The 19,770-nt window shown below is 37.1% G+C and overlaps 1 protein-coding gene across 6 annotated transcripts in view; it reads right to left on the bottom strand.

Moving 5' to 3' along the window:
* CACNA2D3 (calcium voltage-gated channel auxiliary subunit alpha2delta 3) overlaps positions 1–19,770 on the bottom strand; it is a 468,808-nt gene that overhangs the window by 284,268 nt on the left and 164,770 nt on the right. For all 6 annotated transcript variants that reach the window (XR_014696338.1, XR_014696339.1, XM_084530631.1 and 3 more), the window contains exon 5: positions 11,068–11,230. Coding sequence is in view for 4 of the 6 variants with exons in the window: in XM_084530631.1 (XP_084386757.1) it covers positions 11,068–11,230 (163 nt within the window). In the remaining 2 variants the exon portion in view is untranslated. The remainder of the gene's footprint in view (positions 1–11,067; positions 11,231–19,770) is intronic.

The raw sequence follows: 19,770 nt of genomic DNA, 5'->3' as shown, positions 1-19,770 counted from the left end.
CAGAAAACAATATGAAAGTATGCAAATAACTGGTGCAAATAATTCCTTTCTATAATAATCATCATCAAAAACATAGCTTTTAAATAAAGGTTTAAGTCACATGATACAATCTGTACTTTGAACAGCCAGCAAATGATAGTGGACAAGAGAGACAAAGGCACAAAAGGCAGTACAGATGTATTACAAATAACTGGGTCATTTGCAAAGCTCAGAAATGAAGATAAAGTTGTATTTCTCCAGAAGAGTATAAGCTTGTGGGGAAAAAATATTGCATTATGTAAATAAGTATATATTTATATTTACATTATATAAAATAAATATAATAAGTCATGGAAGAAGGCTAAAAAGAAGGCTCTCCACATGAAAAACCATCAAATTTTGAAAATAATGAGAGCAATAATAAAAATTGAAATCCGTAGTAAAATATGGAATATTCAGTCTTGTCGCTGAAAAACATCAAGTCCAAATATACTTCAAGACTTGTAAGAGACCTTTAAATCACTTTAATAAATTCATACTTCTTAGAAGACTGTTGGAGTCTACAGGGTTGGTAATACTTGAATGTATTTCAATTCCAGTGGCATACGATTAGTCTCAGTGAGATATAAATGAAAGAAAAAACTTATTTTGACTATACTAGTGAAGATTTTTTTTAACATATTATGGAACTTTTAGTTGTATTCTACATTCATGAACTTTTTTTTTTAATATGCTGATGACACAGCTTGAGACTCTCAACAACATATTGCATGCCGTATGTTTGTTAGTTGAGTTGACATAAACCGTATCGCATTTTGACAGAAATCCTTGAAAATATTCATGGACTTCAGCGTTATTCTCTTTTTAAAGCAGCAGATTAACTCTGTATCACACTGATAGTTAAATTTTATTTTCTATTTTGGTTCTTGTGTTCTGTGAGTAAAGATACAGCAACATCTTGAATTAAGGCTCTTTCATTATCTAAACATACCTGGATTCAAGAATCTGCAATCCTAGGTCATCTTCTTATTTTTTATACATGTTTTTTTAAACACTCCAAACAAGTGGGATTTAGAGAAATGATTTCTTCACATGCCTGTGCCCAGGCTATTCTCCAGCTTCCTTAATAAAGATGTCCCCCTAAATACATTTTCTAATTTAATTGTGAAACAGTCCTGATGAGGCAAAAGTAACTTACTTAGGCACCTGCCAATTTATCATAGCAGAGATTGTTGTAAGACAACCAATCTCTGGGCTGCTGATAGGCTTTTGCCAGAGTCCAGCAAAGCTGATAAGAAAATAATTCCTTCCTAGTGCTAAAAAGGTAACCAGCAGAATGTACATAACACGGTCTGATGTCAGGGGTTGGCGAGAGGGAACTGCTATTAAGGAGATACTTTAAAAAGTCAGCTATGATTATGAGATTTAAACCATATTGTTCACCTGCTCCCCTCTGAAATACATTATAGTAAGGAATGAAGACTTAGTCAATTACAAATTCACAAAAAATGACTGTGATGCCAAAATGTATTTCCAAATCACGTTGCAGTACACTATAAAATATAACTAGGTTGATGGAACAAAGGACAGGAAAAATCAGTCTTTTTTACTGGAAGACATTAATGAAATGTCAGACAAAGTTGTAGGAAGAAATCTATTCAGTATAAAGAAACCTATTCAGTATAAAGAAATAAGAGAAATCTATTCAGTATAAATAATGTCCACATTAAAAAGAAATCATTGTAAGCAGTGTGCTAGAAGTTGACGTAACTCCTTTAATTTAAAATATATGCATATACAAAAAAAAATTTGAAACATGGTTCAATAGTATAAACCCCATTCTCTATAGTAAATGGAAGTTGGAGAATAACTTTCCAAACCCAACTATTTGAGGATATTTTATGCTTTATTTTGACATATTATTACTAAAATCAGCAATCAATTATAACATATTTTCTTCTTCCTGCACAGGGCACACTTTCTCCCTGAAGCAGAGTCCATCGTCTCTTAGATAGGTCAGTTTTTGATATCAAGTTTCTATAGAAGGAAAATGCATTTAAATAACTACCTGTTCATGCCCAGGCACCAGTATTTTGATTCAGCTTCAGCAACACATAGGAAAGCAGGAAGGTACTTTTAAGTGCCTTCTTGGATCAGAAAGCCCTTTAGAAGATGGTTATGACAGCAGACTACTGTACATAGTCGAGTTAATATGCTCCTTAATATGCTCCCCACCCAGAACACGGTAGTTCAGCAAGCGTTAGATTTCAGGACCACAAAAATCAATGGAACATAACCATTTGCAAAGAGGTGCTGTGCTGAAGAGCACTGGATTGCTGAGCCTACTCTAAAACTGTTACAAGGGTCACAGAGTTTAAAGTAAGAAACTATGCCTCAGGCTACATAATGGAATCCCACCAGAAGCAAACTATGTGAAAACAAGTGAGCACTATAATATTGGCGTACAAAAATATGTCTCTTAAAAGCTATGCACTGTCATGCACCGTACAAAAGGAGGACAGTGCAAAGCAGCAATCTAGCTGCCTGTGGATGGGAAGCAAAATAAAGACATTAACCTTGTGCTGTACCTTAAATTAAAATCCTTAAGGGTCAGGGACTGGTAACTTAGTTGCAGAACCATGCTAATATAACCATCTTGCATTCATATTTCCATACAATACTCCAGTGAATTATGCATACGTCTACATCCATTGTGCTAAGAACAGACTGCACAACTCTTCATCATATAGCACAGATGTACCTGCATGTCTTCTCCTCTGACATTAGCTAGTGATGTAGACAAGGATACAATAAAAATTAAGAACATTTAGAATTTGGAAATCTGTTGTTTATCTATCCAGTAATCTTGGACTCTTTCCTCAAGGACTTGGATGGCTAAGTCTTGCAAAGCTGTAGAATGCATTTAATTCCACTGTCAGCTGTGTTAATAGGATGAAGGTTTATCCTCTAGGAAATATTCCTCCATTATAAAACTCAGCAAGTTAAATATATAGTAAACCAGAAATGAATACAAAGGAAAAACTCCCATTAGCTTAAATCAACTCATGTAAGCCTACTTCCTTTCTACTGCCAAAATAAATTATATTTCTTCTCTCGTTTCTCTCTCATACAAAGTCTGACATGTTTCTCAAACTGCATCTCATCCCAGTACACATTAACTCTTTCGCTAGTATACCTCCATTGGCATCTTCCTCCTCTGACATCTCCCATAGACTACTGTCCAAAGCTAGCAGAGAAATCCACATATGCTTAACCCTACCCTAGTTCTGTCAAAATGATTCTGATTTCACTCTGCTAGAAAAAAATGCTGACTCGATTCCTTTAACTAAACCAGTTTTGGGAAGAGCTTACAGAACAGTTTCTGACAGCTGCTCTGAATGTGGCAGTAATACCCAGAAGGACAAATGGCAGAAAGCAGGAATTTCTTATCCCTAATAACCTTCAGCTGACACCAAACATCCAAGTGTACCTTCAAACACTCTAAATTTGTTTATTGATATTCATCTCCAAAGGAAAAGGTAAAAAAAAAAAAAAAAAAAAAAGGTAAATGACAGTCTGAACCATAGTCATAAGCACAAGGAAGCCCAAGCAAGACCTAGTTCCAACAGAAAATGAAGGTGAAAATTCAAGGTAGAAAAAAGAAGAAACTGTGTTTTCTGGTAAGCAAGGAAAAAGCGGTAACAAGGAAAGGAATACAACTTACATATTTTTAAAGTTTAGTAAAGGCCTAAACAGGAACAAATAAAAAGTATGCGTGACAAGAAAACTTCAGAAGTTCACCTAAATTTGGGACAAAACTAGGCCTAGAAAACATTGCTCATACTTAACAACATAACTTTTTTAAAATAAATAGGACTTTTATAATTGGAAAATAGGCACAGAAATCTCTCCCTAAGTCTGAATTTCTTACAGTGAAGAAATTATTGAATTGAATATTTACTCTAAACAGAAATTCAGCAGACAGCGGTGGGTTTTTTTGTTTGTTTTTGTTTGTTTTTTATCCAACTGTGATAAATCATTTAGTTTTGTTATTGTTTCCAGTGTAAAAGGTCTGCCTCCCTTCACCTTTCACTGGATTCATTTTTACCTAGAGATCTGAGTCAGTTCCTGTTTGCCCATTTAAAAACACAAACTAGTCATGAAATCAAATTAGAGAGGTATGTGCCTAAACATCTTACTATCTACCCTTGAATCCTAACCAGTGGCTGCAGATATTGAAGTTCTTAAAATCCAAAATTACTACTTAAGTTCTAATAACAACAAAAGGTGGTTAAACGACATAGTGTCACTTTTTGAGAATACATACAGCGCATCAACTGTCCTTAGAAAGCACTACTAATTCTTACACTTTACAGTTACTCTGAAAATGCTCTGCAATTTCAAGTCCCAGAAATATTCAAGGACCACTGAAATAATGTCCCAGAAATCGAAAAATATCAAAAAGTCTTCCAGGCAGACAGGTGCCTGTTTTGATATGGCTAAATAGCTGCCTGTTAACATTCCTAGGGACCCAAAAGGCAACTGCAGTCTAATGCTAATTTTGCAATATTGTAATGTCATTGACTTGAAGGAGGGAAATCCTGCAGTTTGCACCAATCCTTGATAAACGAGAATCTAGTAACAACTAAATCAGTTAATGACTTACATTAGTTAGGGAACTAGTCTAACTCTTGTTAATGACCAAGCTGACAATTCTGAGGAACTAAGAGGTAGAAAGAAATGAACAACAACAACAAAATAAACAAATAAGCACAAATACATAAATAAATGCACAAAGGTACAATACAAAGACAGTTTAAAACACAAGTACTACTAGTGTATTGAAATTTCTAAAGTATTGAAAAGAAGACAATCTGTCTTTTGCCCTTTCTACCAACTACTACTGGTAAAGTTTACCTTATCAAACAGAGTTATTGTGAAAGCTCTAAAATAGAAGCTGTTTTCAGCTAATATTGAGGTAACATTTATCAATGTCCTCTGGAATTTCATAGTTTTTATGCAATGCTAACATGAGCATCTGAGAACCTGCTGTGAGAGACCTCTACCACACTATACTTCATTTCTCAACAGGTCCCATATTTTAGAATTTTCTGAGTATTTGTCATCAAGATTCAACCACCCCAGCTTTGGTTTTCACCTACATTCTGCTGAAATCCCAAAAGATTCAAGAAAATACTTGGAACTGCATCATGTTAGGTAGGTGTTTATAAGCCTCTTTCAAAAGCTGGAAAAAACGTTGAGTATGCTGAGCTTCCACCTCAGTGGAAGAAACCATGTAATTACTGACCACAACCATAGGTAAATAATTTTGTATGACCTAGACTTAGAAAAATAAAATAGGAATAGGTTCTTCTGCTCAGATACAACATAAACTTTGGACAAATAAATAATTTAAAGTTAAGACTATCCACATTCCTATACTAACAGAAGGTAAAATGCTATTCTAATTTTCTTTTCCTTTTATACGCTGACAATATAAGATCAGATTTGAGAGTTCTGAAGCCTTCTACATATCACAGAATCACAGAATCACAGAATTTTCTAGGTTGGAAGAGACCTCAAGGTCATCGAGTCCAACCTCCAACCTAACGCTAACAGCCCTCCACTAAACCATATCCCTAAGCTGTACATCTAAGCGTCTTTTGAAGACTTCCAGGGATGGTGACTCCACCACTTCCCTGGGCAGCCTGTTCCAATGCCTCACAACCCTTTCTGTAAAGAAGTTCTTCCTAACATCTAACCTAAAACTCCCCTGGCTCAACTTAAGCCCATTCCCCCTCGTCCTGTCACCAGGCACGTGGGAGAACAGGCCAACCCCCACCTCTCTACAGCCTCCTTTAAGGTATCTGTAAAGAGCAATAAGGTCACCCCTGAGCCTCCTCTTCTCCAGGCTGAACAAGCCCAGCTCCCTCAGCCGCTCCTCGTAGGACTTGTTCTCCAGGCCCCTCACCAGCTTCGTCGCCCTTCTCTGCACCCGCTCAAGCACCTCGATGTCCTTCTTGTAGCGAGGGGCCCAAAACTGAACACAGTACTCGAGGTGCGGCCTCACCAGAGCTGAGTACAGGGGGACGATCACCTCCCTAGCCCTGCTGGTCATGCTGTTCCTAATACAAGCCAGGATGCCGTTGGCCTTCTTGGCCACCTGAGCACACTGCTGGCTCATATTCAGCCGACTGTCCACCATCACTCCCAGGTCCTTCTCTGCCTGGCAGCTTTCCAACCATTCCTCTCCCAGCCTGTAGCTCTGCTTGGGGTTATTGCGCCCCAGGTGCAGGACCAGGCACTTGGCCTTGTTAAACTTCATGCAGTTGACCTCAGCCCATCGGTCCAGCCTATCCAGATCCTCCTGCAGAGCTTTCCTACCCTCAAGCAGATCGACACACGCACCTAACTTGGTGTCATCTGCGAACTTACTGAGGGTGCACTCGATGCCCTCGTCCAGATCATCGATGAAGATATTAAAGAGGACCGGCCCCAGCACCGAGCCCTGGGGGACGCCACTAGTGACTGGCCTCCAACTGGACTTGGCTCCATTCACCACGACTCTTTGGGCCCGGCTATCCAGCCAGTTTCTAACCCAACGAAGCGTGCGCCAGTCCAAGCCAAGAGCAGCCAGTTTCTTGAGGAGAATGCTGTGGGAGACGGTGTCAAAAGCCTTGCTGAAGTCAAGGTAGACCACATCCACAGTATGATCATCTCCTCAAGTACATAAATCCTTTACAGAATCTCACCTTCTCCCAGAGGCAACTCTACTGCAAGAAACTATGTTCGTCATGGATGGTTGCCAGAAAGCCTAACCCACATTCCAACTGCCTACTTTTTAATCACATATCACATTCCTAGATTCTTCTAAATATGCTACTAGCATCTCAGAAAGTAATTAAACAAATGTTGACATGATGTAAACTTAAAATCTTTTTTTTTTTTTTTTTTAATTAAATTAATATTTCTTCCACAATAGCTGATTAAAATACTACAAACGATGTGCAGAAATGTGTATCTGAGTATCTTTGGAAGGTATACCCATAGAAGTATATCTTAAAGTTATGTCTGAGACAGGTAGCATGCCCCAAATCACTTGCATTCTAAATATCAGTAGAGCATTAAACAATGAAAATGAGAGATGTAAACTTGCTTTGTTGCTGATTTATAACCCATGTAAATAAACTTCCTAAAAAAAAATAAGCAGCTCAATCAGGCAGTGCCTTATACACAGTTGTTCTCATATCTGGATTTCTGCCTTGGTATTGTGTTTTCCAAACTGGATTAAGATCGACTGTATACTTTCTAAAACTGTGAACTTTCCTTTCAATATGAAAATGGTAACATTCTTCCTCCCTTCCTTCTATATGGAAATACCTATGTGATACAGCGGATTAATTCACTGAAGAACTTTTTTTCTCCATTTTGTCAAATCTGTACAAAGCTGTTAATCATCAGTTAACAAATTTGAGGATGAAAGAAGGAGTTACTGCTTGCTAAGAGAGTTATCACAGAACTTCTTACTTAATCTTAATTATTTATTCATTGTTTAAAAGGATACTGCCTTGCAAATCCTTTGGCTGCAAGCAATGATTACACTTCATGCTTAAAGCAAAGAAACAGAATGTACTGACAGACTTAGAATCCCAATGTGTGCTTTAATATTTCAAAAGCAAAACATTATCATAAGCAGTCACTTACAGGAAAAATGCAGGAGGCCAATTTCATCAAAATTTTCTGCAGTTTAAATGAACTTGCTGTGTCTCACAGCCTTGCTGTGAGAGATCTCTCCGTATCAGCATCCAGGTACACTATCTGTAAAACAATCATCCCACTTTTTTTTTTTTTTTTTTTTCCTGAGCTCCTTGTATGATTATTATGGGAATGCCAAAAGGGTTTTTTCTGAGCCCATGCCTTTACAGGATTTATATTCCAAAGATCGTTAACTTTTCTATTTTTAACAAGAATTGATATGCACTGTAAGATATGCAGACACTGAGGCAGGAAGGGGAGAGGGCATAGGAGAGAGAAGCAAACAGACTACACAAGACCATATCAATAAGTAGACCGGCTCTTCATAATTTAAAATGATGCCAGACTCAAAAAGCACGGTAAATGTAAAATTCACTGATTTACTTTTTCTTCTACATTTATAGTAGGTACACACAACGTGTAGTCAAAGGTGGCACCAGAGTTACATGAGTTACATGTATGACTACAAATCAGGTTGGCAGCTTGCTTTTTTTTTTTTTTTTTTTTGGCTTATTTTCCTCTTCAAAACATTCCACATTAAATTTTAATATCATGGCTATTATATTTATGGTATTTTAGCTTTCTTGATTTCATTAGCATGTCATGAAAATTGCTTTTTCTTTACATTTTCAAATTTGAAACTTGATGGTTTCCTTAGAACTGGAATTAGCCTTGTTGTTACTGTTCATATTTTTTATCTTTTCTATGCAGAGGCTGACAGAGCCAGAAGATATTTAAAGAAGAGAATTCATATTTATGTCCCTTGATTTTAAGCCAATCTTGTTTAGAGCCCAGTTAGGGACTGTGAATGTTCAGTTTAGTGATTCTACAGCAGGAATGGATCATTATGATCATGCGATCTGACCACGCCAAAGTTTTTCCCTAAACTAATTCTAGACTATGTATTATTTAAATAACAAACAAAACAGAATTTCTGGTCTTGATTAAGGGCTTCTAGCCAGGAGGAAGAAAAACCTTTCTCATAGCCCACTGTAAATTCCTTCAATGATTAACTATATTCATTAACAACAACAACAAAAACACCCTATATTCACACCTTAACAGAGCCCATTTTCAATTTTAAAAACTTTGGCAAGCTGATTAACTATTAACTAGAGATAAACTAATTAATCCTCTAATCATATCTTGGCTAAGCTAAATGGACTGAACTCCTTGGGTCTTTCTGTCTAAGGCACCTTCTTCAACCCTTTGCCAAGTCCTATGACTCTCCTCTGCAAATATCTCCAGAACTAAAAAAAAAAATAAATATTTTAAAAATAAAATAACAAAATTTAGACTTAGCTTACAAATTTTCCTAGGCTGACTTGAGAGTCCTCTGCTTAAATAACCAAGAATCATACTTTTAAACTACAGGTTTGAGCTGTGGTTTTACCTATTAATTCAATAAAATAAAGCATATCTTGAAAACAACAGCCATTTTCTAGAGAAATGGTGTTATTCAGATACCTGGCTGTAAACCTACCGATATCTATGGCCTCTGCCCCCAGGTTAGGATTTAATTAAATTGTTATCATACCATTGCATGACAGAACTTGAGAAATGGGCAACAAAAAATGTAAGTATACTGACCTCTTCTTCTTGGTAAGAGTAACATTTCCAGACATTGTCAGTCTCCAAAACTGAGTATATCATGTCCATGTGTAAGGAAAATGTCAGCAAGAAACCATATTTCAACAGTTGGAATACATTTAAATGATAAAAATAAAAAAATGTGTTCCTGCAGCTGCTTAAAGTAATGATTTCGACTGGTTTGAATTAGATGAAGTAGAAATAGGAATCATCACAGAGCTCTATCTCCCCCATCTTTGCAGGCAGTCCCTGCATTAAAGGCCAAACCAAGATGGAACAAGCCCTTTGCCTTTGGCCTTATCTGTAATTAATCAGCATATTAAACTGGATCCTATGCATAGCATAGAATCAGGTTAGTTTGCTTCTCCAAGAGAAGTAGGATTGCCTGATGTCTGCCTGATGCCCTTTACAACCATACCATACCTTTTTTTTTCCCCATTTTTGATTTTATTATGAATGATAATACATATAAATAACAATTCTGGACTGTATTAATACGTAGGCTCTCTCAAGTAAATATTATCACTTCACAACAAAAAAAAAATGATTTGGTAGTTTTAGAAGATTTAAGCATTTTCCAAATCTTGTAGGAATATTCCATATTATTCATTTCACAGCCTTTTAAATGCTGTCTAGGAAGCCTTGCTTTTTTGTAATGCCTAATTTAAGACATTACTGTACAATTTCTGGCATCTCAAGATTCTCAAGCCTGAATCATAACTTAAAGACAATCTGTTACATAAATCACTTCTCCTACCAGCCAAACCTATCTGAACTACTACTCCTTCCATTTGTCATTACACAATATCCTTGCATGAATTACCACAACTGCTAGCCTGGAATGAATTACACAGAAAGCATTTAATGTATTTTTAGCTGTCTTTTAGTATAGTTAAAAGAAGGAAGAGGAACCAGATAATGAGATTAGGCAGCTTTCTACAGACCAAGAACAAATATTCTGCAGACATGGTTTGGAAACTTCTACACTTTCTGTTTTATTTTTTCTTTTATTACTGGCTTCATAAAAATAATTGGACAGGTGCTACATAAGCACCATAAAATTAGAAAATTTTGCTTCTTGATCAAAGGGAAGGTGGAAAAGGAAATTGAGCAAGTTCAGCTTCTTTTCCCAATTTTTAGGCCTAGGTCCATTATTCCTAAACATATCTCATGGAGCATTTTGCTAGCACTATGTGCTATACAGCACCTATGAAGAATAGTCAAGGTAGTAGAAATTTTAGTATACTTTAATCCTCCTAAAAATTATCTGAAAATTCACAGCAGCTGTGTGTGCAATTGTATACAGATGGAATTATTCCCACCAGCTTGAGAGCATAACTCTAAAAAGATATTCCCCACGCTCCCACCTTGTATCTTTCAAAGGTACCTCTTGCTCACAGCAAAGAGAATTCAACTCGTAAGCAATGATGTAAGACCTGTTCAACTGATTTAAAGAGGCTGGAAAGTGTTTCATAAGAATAAACTTATTCTGCCATATTATATGGGAATATTCATGCAGGTCTAATATACAAATTATTGACCATATTAAATTGCTAAGGACTCTGACAGTTTTGTAACTGATTTTATTCTGTGGCATAGTTTTAGCATTCCTCTGCTTTCCATATAATTGCAACTGGAAAACACACAATACATAGTCAGCCGATGGTTTCATTTTATAAGGAAAAAAGTTCCTAATTTATGTTTGGCCAAAGGAATAATGAAATAAAACAGTTCTTATCTTACCTTTATTGTACATATTTGTTGGTACTTGGACATCACTCAGACTGATATTCACAGGTAAGTTATTGAAGTGGTCGTTTGGCACCAAAATGAACTCCTTTCCCAGCTCCAGATAGTTTCCTTCTTCATCTCGTTCATTTATGAGCACAGCATTGAAGTATTCATACTGCGAAAGAGACACATATCCAGTATTTTGAATGCACATTCAGCATAAAAATATAGTGAAGTTAATATAGCGTATCTCGATTCATTGATTAATGTTAATGCATCTCCTTCCAGAACAGAAAAGCAAGATACTTTTAGTATTTCTCAGAATGCCTCTATAATCCTCATACAGGTATATTTATGAAACCAGAGATTTATCAACACATCTCAGGGAAACCCCATATTACCTCAGGTTACACATATTGCCTGTCCTGGAAATGTTATGGGTAGACCAAAGAACACCTTGAACATAAACAACATATGCACTATGGTAAACACAAAGCGCTCTAAATTTAAATAATTTGGTTAATAATTATTTAATGATGATCTCTCTGTTTACTCTCATCTGTTCAAGAACTGTTATCAGTGCTGAACCTAGGCCTTGATAGGCTAAAAGCAATTTTACTTCACAGGAACATTAACTAAACCAGTGATAGAATAATTTCTTCGGCCTTTTTCTTCTGAAGATGTTGTTGCCTACTTCATTGTGTACTGACTGATGTTTCCTAATGAAAAATCTTCACTTTGTGCTGAGCTTTACACTGGCACATCATTGTAGATTTTGTAAAACCAAGCATACTTTAATGTGGGCACATAAACTTAGTGGTGACTTATTTTGGACAAGAAATTGTCTGCCTCTTTATAGATTCCTGAAGAGTATTTTGGCCTGTTTTTTGACCAGATAAGCAAAAGCAATTTAGATAAAATTGATTTTTTTTTTTTTTATGACCTAGTTTAACCAGAAATTCTATCCAGCTTTGAAGGCAGCAGTGAAGACTACTTTTTAACCTCTTAAATGTCTTTAACCTTTGGCAACAGTTTTCATAATATGATTCTTAATTGAAACATACCGAAGTACAGCATCTTTGAAGAATTTCATTAATTTAAATCCTGATGTCTGCCCTAACTATCCATTTGATTGTAAATCAATATAAATAACATGAATCTTTGCAACCATAGATGGTATGTAATCCACACAACTTTTACAAGGATAAATATTGATACCATTTACACAGTAAAAACAGACTAACAAGTGTAAAAACTTCAATGTCATTTTGCAAGCACTGCTTCTCAGTGTGATAAGCAACTCATTCTAATAAACAATCAGGTAAAATTTTTACAATCAGTAGGCTTCCATCAAAAGAATAGATAATTTAACCAGTATCTTAAATGGAGGCTTACACATCAAGCTTTCAATATCCTGCTCTTTCAATTTTATTTTCAAAATGTCCACCCTATAAATTGGATTTTAGATTAAAATAGAATTCAGAATAAATCCTGTATATTAGCTTGGTTTTGAGCACCTACAGCATAAGAGAAATATATAAACTTGAAGTTCCACTTACTGTTATTCACATATAACAGTTTAAGACACATCAGCATTTGAAAATCAACCTAAATGAAATTAATCTGACATGACCAAACCTTTGACCTTAAAGATAATTTACTTTAATTGGGTTATACTGAGACGAACCAAATAATATGTTGTATATGTGTCATGAGTATATACAACTACATAAACCTAAATTTCTGGAGAAAAAAAAAAAAAAAAGAAGAAAAAAAATAGAAAGTGGTGGCTCTCCCATACACTCTCACAGCCCTCTCTTTCTGAAGCTATAGATAAAGAAAAGACTACAGATTCATTTCACTTAAAGTTGTAGTTTCACTAACTTTGAGAATTAATTCATTAATTATGAGAACTTTGCAAGACCCCCCGAGATGCTCCCCTTCTCAATACCACTGGAAAGATGTCACTGTTATACATTTAATTCTTCTCATAACAAAAGCAAATGGATGAAGAAAGTGATCACTTCCAAGAAACAGCAGTTCTTATTCTATCTGGGAGAAACCTTCTCCATTTGTTTGCTATACAGGTTTATGATAGACTACAGGATCATGAACTGCATTGTATGCCTGCTGCCCATATGTGACAGCAGCTATGTCGATTCACCCTCTCTGCAAAAGCCAGAGACACTAAGCAGAAGATTTGAAAGTCTAATTTGAATTTCCAGTCTTAGTAAGAAATAGAATATTCCTTCCAACATTAAGCTATGCACTAATGACTGTTGTAAAACCAACCCTACTCCAGCTCCAAGCAAGGAAGTACAGTGCCGAACTTTTCTGTAATATAGTAGATAGTATCTAAACCTGGAAGGAAGGCTGACATTCCACCTCTGGGAGTACAGTGATAAATAAAATTGTATTTCATGCTTCCTTCTTGCCAACCACCTCTACATCCCCTGGACTGTTAAATTCAATCAGGGTGAGGAGGATTGCACCATTTGTTTCCTTGTCCTTAATGACATAGCTTTGTTTTCCTTTTTGTTCTTCTGTTTTTGGAGCATGACAATACCTCTGCAACTGCTGGAGTTTCAGATAGGCCAGTGTTCCTTTCATGATGCTTCACGGCTTAGTAAGTCTTATTGGGATTGTCACAGAGCAATCAAAGCTTGTGTTGTTTTTTTTTTTCCCCCCTATTAAAGGCCACCATTGGAAGCATTCACCAACACCCAAGTCAAAATTTAAACAAAAAAAGTTTCATTTAAATATTACTCTAAAGAAACGATGAATACATTTGGAAATAAAAGATTCTGTACTAAATAAGGTAGCAATACAGTATTCCCCTTTAACTGAATTTATGTATCACAGAATAATTTATAGAGCAATTCACATGCAGACTTAGTGGTTTTAAGTACATCAGGTTACCTTGCCTACAGGTTTTATAATACTTAGAAAATGTTAGGATAAAAAATGGTCAAATTTCCAATAAGACTATCAGAATATATTTTGCCATTCAAAGCATGTCAATCACCTTGTCGTGGTTCCGCTCGAGTGGGCAGCCGAGCTCCACCACAGCCGCTCTCTCACTCCCCCTCCTCAAAGAGGAATGGGGAGAAAATATGTGAAAAGGGCTCAAGGATTGAGATAAGGACGAGAAAATCACGCAGTAATTATTGTAACGGGCAAAACAGACTCGGCATAAGGAGATAGTAAGATTTATTGCCTATTACTAACAAGCGAGAGAATTGAGAAAACAAAGGAAAAATCAAACCAAAAGCACCTTCCCCCCCATCCACCCTCTTCCACCTCCTCCCCCCGAGCGGCGCAGGGGAACGGGGGAATGGGGGTTATGGTCAGTCTACAGCACTTCTTCTCTGCCGCTCCTTCTCGGTCACTCTCGTCCCCTGTGCTGTGGGGTCCCACCCACGGGATGCAGTCCTTGATGAACTGATCCGGCGTGGGCTTCCCACAGGCAGCAGCTCTTCCAGAACTGCTCCAGATATGGGTCCGTACCACGGGGTCCATCCCTCAGGAGAAAACTGCTCCAACCTGGCTCCCCTACGGGCAGCAGCTCCTGCCGGGTCACCTGCTCCTGCGTGGGCTCCTCTCCACGGGCTACAGGTCCGGCCCGGAATCTGCTCTGGCAGGGGTCTTCCACAGGGGGCAGCCTCCGTCGGTGCAGGGCCACCTGCTCCACCGCGGTCTCCTCCACGGGCTGCAGCATGGAACCCTGCTCCACCGTGGTACTCCATGGGCTGCAGGGGGACATCCTGCTCCACCATGGTCCTCACCACAGGCCGCAGGGGACTTCTGCTCCGGCGCCTGGAGCACCTCTCCCCCTCCCTCTACACTGACCTTGGCACGTGCAGGCTGTTCTCTCACTCCCTTGACTCTCCCGGCTGCTGTCTGGCGCAGCGTTTTTTTCGCTGTCTTAAATATGCTCTCACAGAGGCGCAAACAACATCGCTTATTGGCTCAGATCTGGAAAACAATGGGGCCCTTCCCAAACATGGGGCAGCTTCTAGATCTTTCTCACAGAAACCACCCCTATAGCCCCCTGCTACCAAAACCTTGCCACGTAAACCCACTACACACCTCTAAAAGAATATTGCTTCCTTTCATTTGATGGGTTCTTCCTTTTCTAAAGGAATTAATTAGTGGACATTCTCCTTTGTCATGTTTTGTAAGTGGCAAGGCTAACCAAGTATTAAAAACGGTTATATTTTAAATTAATTAGAGCATTCATTTCACAATTAAGGGTATTTGGAATTGATCATTTCTTTGGTTGATTTAATATTCACTGAATTATTGGTGTAAGTATTCTCTCTTTTCAATTCTATAAGTATATATTCAATTATGTTATTTGTGTGTTACTTTTAAAGTAAATTGTAGCAGAGTATACTCCTTATTGTGTTACAGATAAAGGAATAAAAAATTAGAATATTATAATTCCCACCACCCTCCATGTTTCCAGCCCCCCCCAGCCTTTGGGGCAAATGCAAAGCCTGTTAACAATAACAGATTTAAGACTGCCCTGCAATCTATGAAAAGGAAACATCAGGTAGCATGCACAGTTCAAAAATACTATTTGTAAAAAAAAAGCAACAGCATTTAGGCAGAGCTGTTATACAGTGGCTTCTTTTGGACACTTTGCTTCCAAGGAAATTATTGAATGTGACAGCTGAAATGCAGTAGAAAGAAAATGAAAAAAAATAATAAAAATTGGAGGAAAAAGTAGTAAAGGAAATCCATCTGGCATTCTGACACTGCATTTGCGATAATGCCCAGGGGAAAGAGGATAAAGTTCTGCTTGCTGACAACACAAATACTCTACCTGCTAAGCTCTAAGAGAAAATGACTTCAATTTAATCTTGTCAATGGAGGTCCATTTTTGATGTAACCTTAACTTGGTGAGTTCTGAGTGTGCACAATATAACATGCCAAGAAGATATTAGTCTAATAAATAACAAAATAATTACCTAGGTTAGGAGCATAGCCAGTCTTTACTGTGACTTGGCCGGCAGATGAGTTCACACTAACCTTATGTACAGACTTGCACAGTGATCAATGAACCGAAGAAAAAGCATTCAGAAGAAATTTGTTTCATGTAATCTATTAGATGCATCTCAAGATCTGAATATGAACATTTATATTTTTGTGCATTTACACTGGCATTTAAACAAGCCCACTGGGTTCCATTGTTGCATTAGTTTTAAAAGCACATTCCTTGCTAGCATCTGCATCATTCTGAATGTTTTATCACCCACTTTGAATAGCCTCTCTATACTGTAATGAACAAATCTTACAGCAAGGCCATAAAGATCTGGGAAAAATAGGAATCTCGGCTTCCATGTGATTCATTTACTCTTGTGCAGAAAACCTTCTCAGCACAAGCCAGTATAAACTGATCTGTAGTGCTCAACAGTGCTCAAAACAAGCATCTGGACCCTTCTTTCCTGGCAAATGGATATTTGAGACATCCCAAAGAATCATATCACTAACACAGTCTCCAGAACCCTAGGATCCTCTAATATAGTGCAATGATCACAGTAGACAGACACTTGTGGGACTGTTAGATCATAAAATTATTTTACAGATTCATTCAGGCTGAACAGAAAAGGCAAACTTTGTTTTAAAACTCCATATGAGAGCTTCAGCCACAATACAGAAACATGCAGCCTGATCTCTGAGGATGGCTGACACAGACATATGTTAAGGATGAGAAAAAGTAATTCTTGCAAAAGGAATCAGAAAAGTTGTGAGAAAGGGCTAGGTTTGTGGTGTGCTAATAAAACCACGGGGTTAGGCTGCATTGGAGAGCTATCTACCAGGTAACAAGCAAACTTGGCAGCTACGTTTCACTTCAGTCCCTTACTTCAGCATAATGTCTCAACTAAACAAGCACCTTGATTACAATGGATATTTTGCTAAGACAAGATATCAGTAATATATATGAAATATTTAAAAATATTGTCATGCATAAATGCAGTGCTGTACAAACTTTTAGAAGTATGACATTCTCTATTTCCAGTTATATTAATCCTATTGTAAGTCAATACCTTGTGATGCTTTATCAAATATTTGTTAACATTGCATAGAACGTACATTGCTTTAAATGTAAAATTTTACTGCTTCATTTAAAAGAAAGAGACATTCTGATGCAAATTGCCTTTGTGACTCAGAGAATACGAGGCACATAACAACAAACACTTATCAGTTGGTTCTCATCTTATTTTAAAATGAAAAAGAATTTGCTTTTATTCTTATGAAACAATGAATTCTATGATTTTACTTCGATTTTTTTTTTCTGAAATACAGAAATTATTATTCCAAGATGGCATAACAAAATCCTGTTCACAGGGCTGTGCAGAAGGTGTAAGAACCCAATGGGAAATGATTAAACTAATGGTTCAACACATAGCAACATTGGGTCTATACTAGTAATTTTTAATTATGCAAAAAATCATTTTTTCAGCATTTTTCAACCATCTAGTCCCACCTAAAGGCAAAGCTGTAGGTTTCTGGAAGATACTAAATCAATGAAAGTTTATGTTATTTGCTTGAGCCTCAGTATGTATCAGAAAATGATAAAGCAAATATGGAAACTGAAGAAAAAAGTCTAGTATTAAGTGGCATTGGCATTTAATAATCAATGAGATTTTCAGCATAATAGGTGCTATCATCAGTAATTTGAAACAAACAAACAAACAAACAAACAAAATATTTTCTCACGACTGACAAGTTTAACACATCTCCTAACGGGCAGATATGTTTAGAAAAACATAATAAGGAAAGTCACACAGTCTGAGGGACCCTATCCTACTACTGAACACACTAACAGTCTCCATTCTGGTACTCGTGTTAATGAAGAGACAGATGTCTGAATGCATACTAGCTTCCAGGGCCGAAAAATTATCTTTTGACAGTTTTCCACTAAGGAGAATTTTTGTTTTTAAGTATATGAATAAAAACCTTGTATTCAAGTACTTGGTTTGATGTTTAACGAACAAGTATAAAACATCATAAAAGCAAACTGCCTCATGCAATAAAACTGTTTCTGAATTTTAAAGAAGTTTTGAAATTGAAAAAAAATGTATATATTTTGTTGGGAGTTACAGTCTTTATCATATCTGATTATTCCCTGGAAGTCCTTACTTGTGTCTCTGGAGGAAACTCCAATGCATATCTCTTTTGCTCTTTTTAATGTCATTTACCAACAGCAACGATCACCTGGGCTTCAAAATGTTATGATCAGTCCCACTCTCTAATTATGGAAGGAGTGCAAAAATGTGACTTGCATCTTTGGAAAAACAACTGATCTAGTTGTCTACACAATCAGATTACACTGAGCCTTCTCCAGGCTATCCATTCTCTCAAAACTGTATTAAAATAGGATAAATAAATAACACTATTATAGTATAAAATCAATTATACCAGCATGCAAATTGATAACACAACAAGGTCTCAGAGGTCTTGTAAGGATTAGGTGATTCACGGAAAGTGGCAAATAGCAAGTAATTATCATGGCTATTTTAAATGATTCACCGAATTTAGAGACTCAATTTGATTGCAAGTTTCAGTTGGAGCCTCCTTTTCATTTAATGTTTAATAACTTCTAACATACCTACTTTTAGATGCAAAAGCTCTCAAGATTTTTTCTTTGTCAAAAGACTGAGCAAAAACTCACTGCTGGAGCTAGTAAACTCAAGAAGGAGAAAAGGCTTTACTACTTTTATCAGGCTTCCCATTTGGAACATATCATATCTGTATCACAACCTTGACTAGAGATCTAATGTTTTAGCTGGCTCTAGAAATGTGCAAGTGTGCAGTGTTCATTTTCATACACATAAAACCCTCCAGGGAGTACTTCATTCTATACAACAAAAGCATTCTCTGCTCCAGCAGCACCATTATTTCTCCTTCCTCCCAGGCCCGTGGTGATATATTACAAGAGAGCAGTTGCACAGATGAGCAGGTTAAGAGCCAGTTATCATTCTTGCACAGAAACAGAATGAACCATAAAAGAAAATAAATGAAAGTTTCTAGAGCAACTCGAAGTGAGAATTTCATGACTTACAAACATCTTATAACCAGAATACAATGCAAGTAAAGGCTGTGCATTTGTGAAGGTTGAGTGTTTCAAAACCACAAAATTACCCCAAACAGTAGAAAGCCTGTATCCCTGCCAATGAGCTTACACTTTAATACCATGGAACAGTAACAGGGCAAAAATCCCTAGCATGGGAAATCCACCAGTATAGTAATGTAGCTGTTTGATAAGGCTTATCATGGTGCACATATTGCTGAGTGAGGATGATGGGAATACTTCTGGGGCTGGGGTGCAGCTGCACCCAACACACTGCTCCTGCAGTGCCGCTCAGGCTCTGTGCTGCTGGTCAGGACACATCTGTACATCTTGGTACTGACACGCACAGGAGAGGACTCCTCTCTGTGCTTCCAACTCAGAAATACGCTAACAGAGGAGGCTCATTTTTCTTGCTAATACAAGAGCTGTTGAGCTTTATTTAAACAATAATTTGGAAAGAGAAATAGCCTAAAACTTTTCACTCCAAAAGGATAAGACCCGTGCAAAAGCAAAGAAAAATACTGAAGTATTTTTCACTTGTGGATGTTAAAACATTTATGAACACATCTGTATCAAGCTCACCATTACTTCCATGCTACAGTAGCAGTGATCTTCCACCACTAGCACCAGATTAA

This window comes from Aythya ferina (assembly GCF_964211825.1).
Source record: "Aythya ferina genome assembly, chromosome: 10".
Lineage (NCBI taxonomy): Eukaryota > Metazoa > Chordata > Aves > Anseriformes > Anatidae > Aythya > Aythya ferina.
The sequence above is the reverse complement of the archived record's forward strand: the minus strand, read 5'-3'. Positions and strand labels throughout refer to the sequence as shown.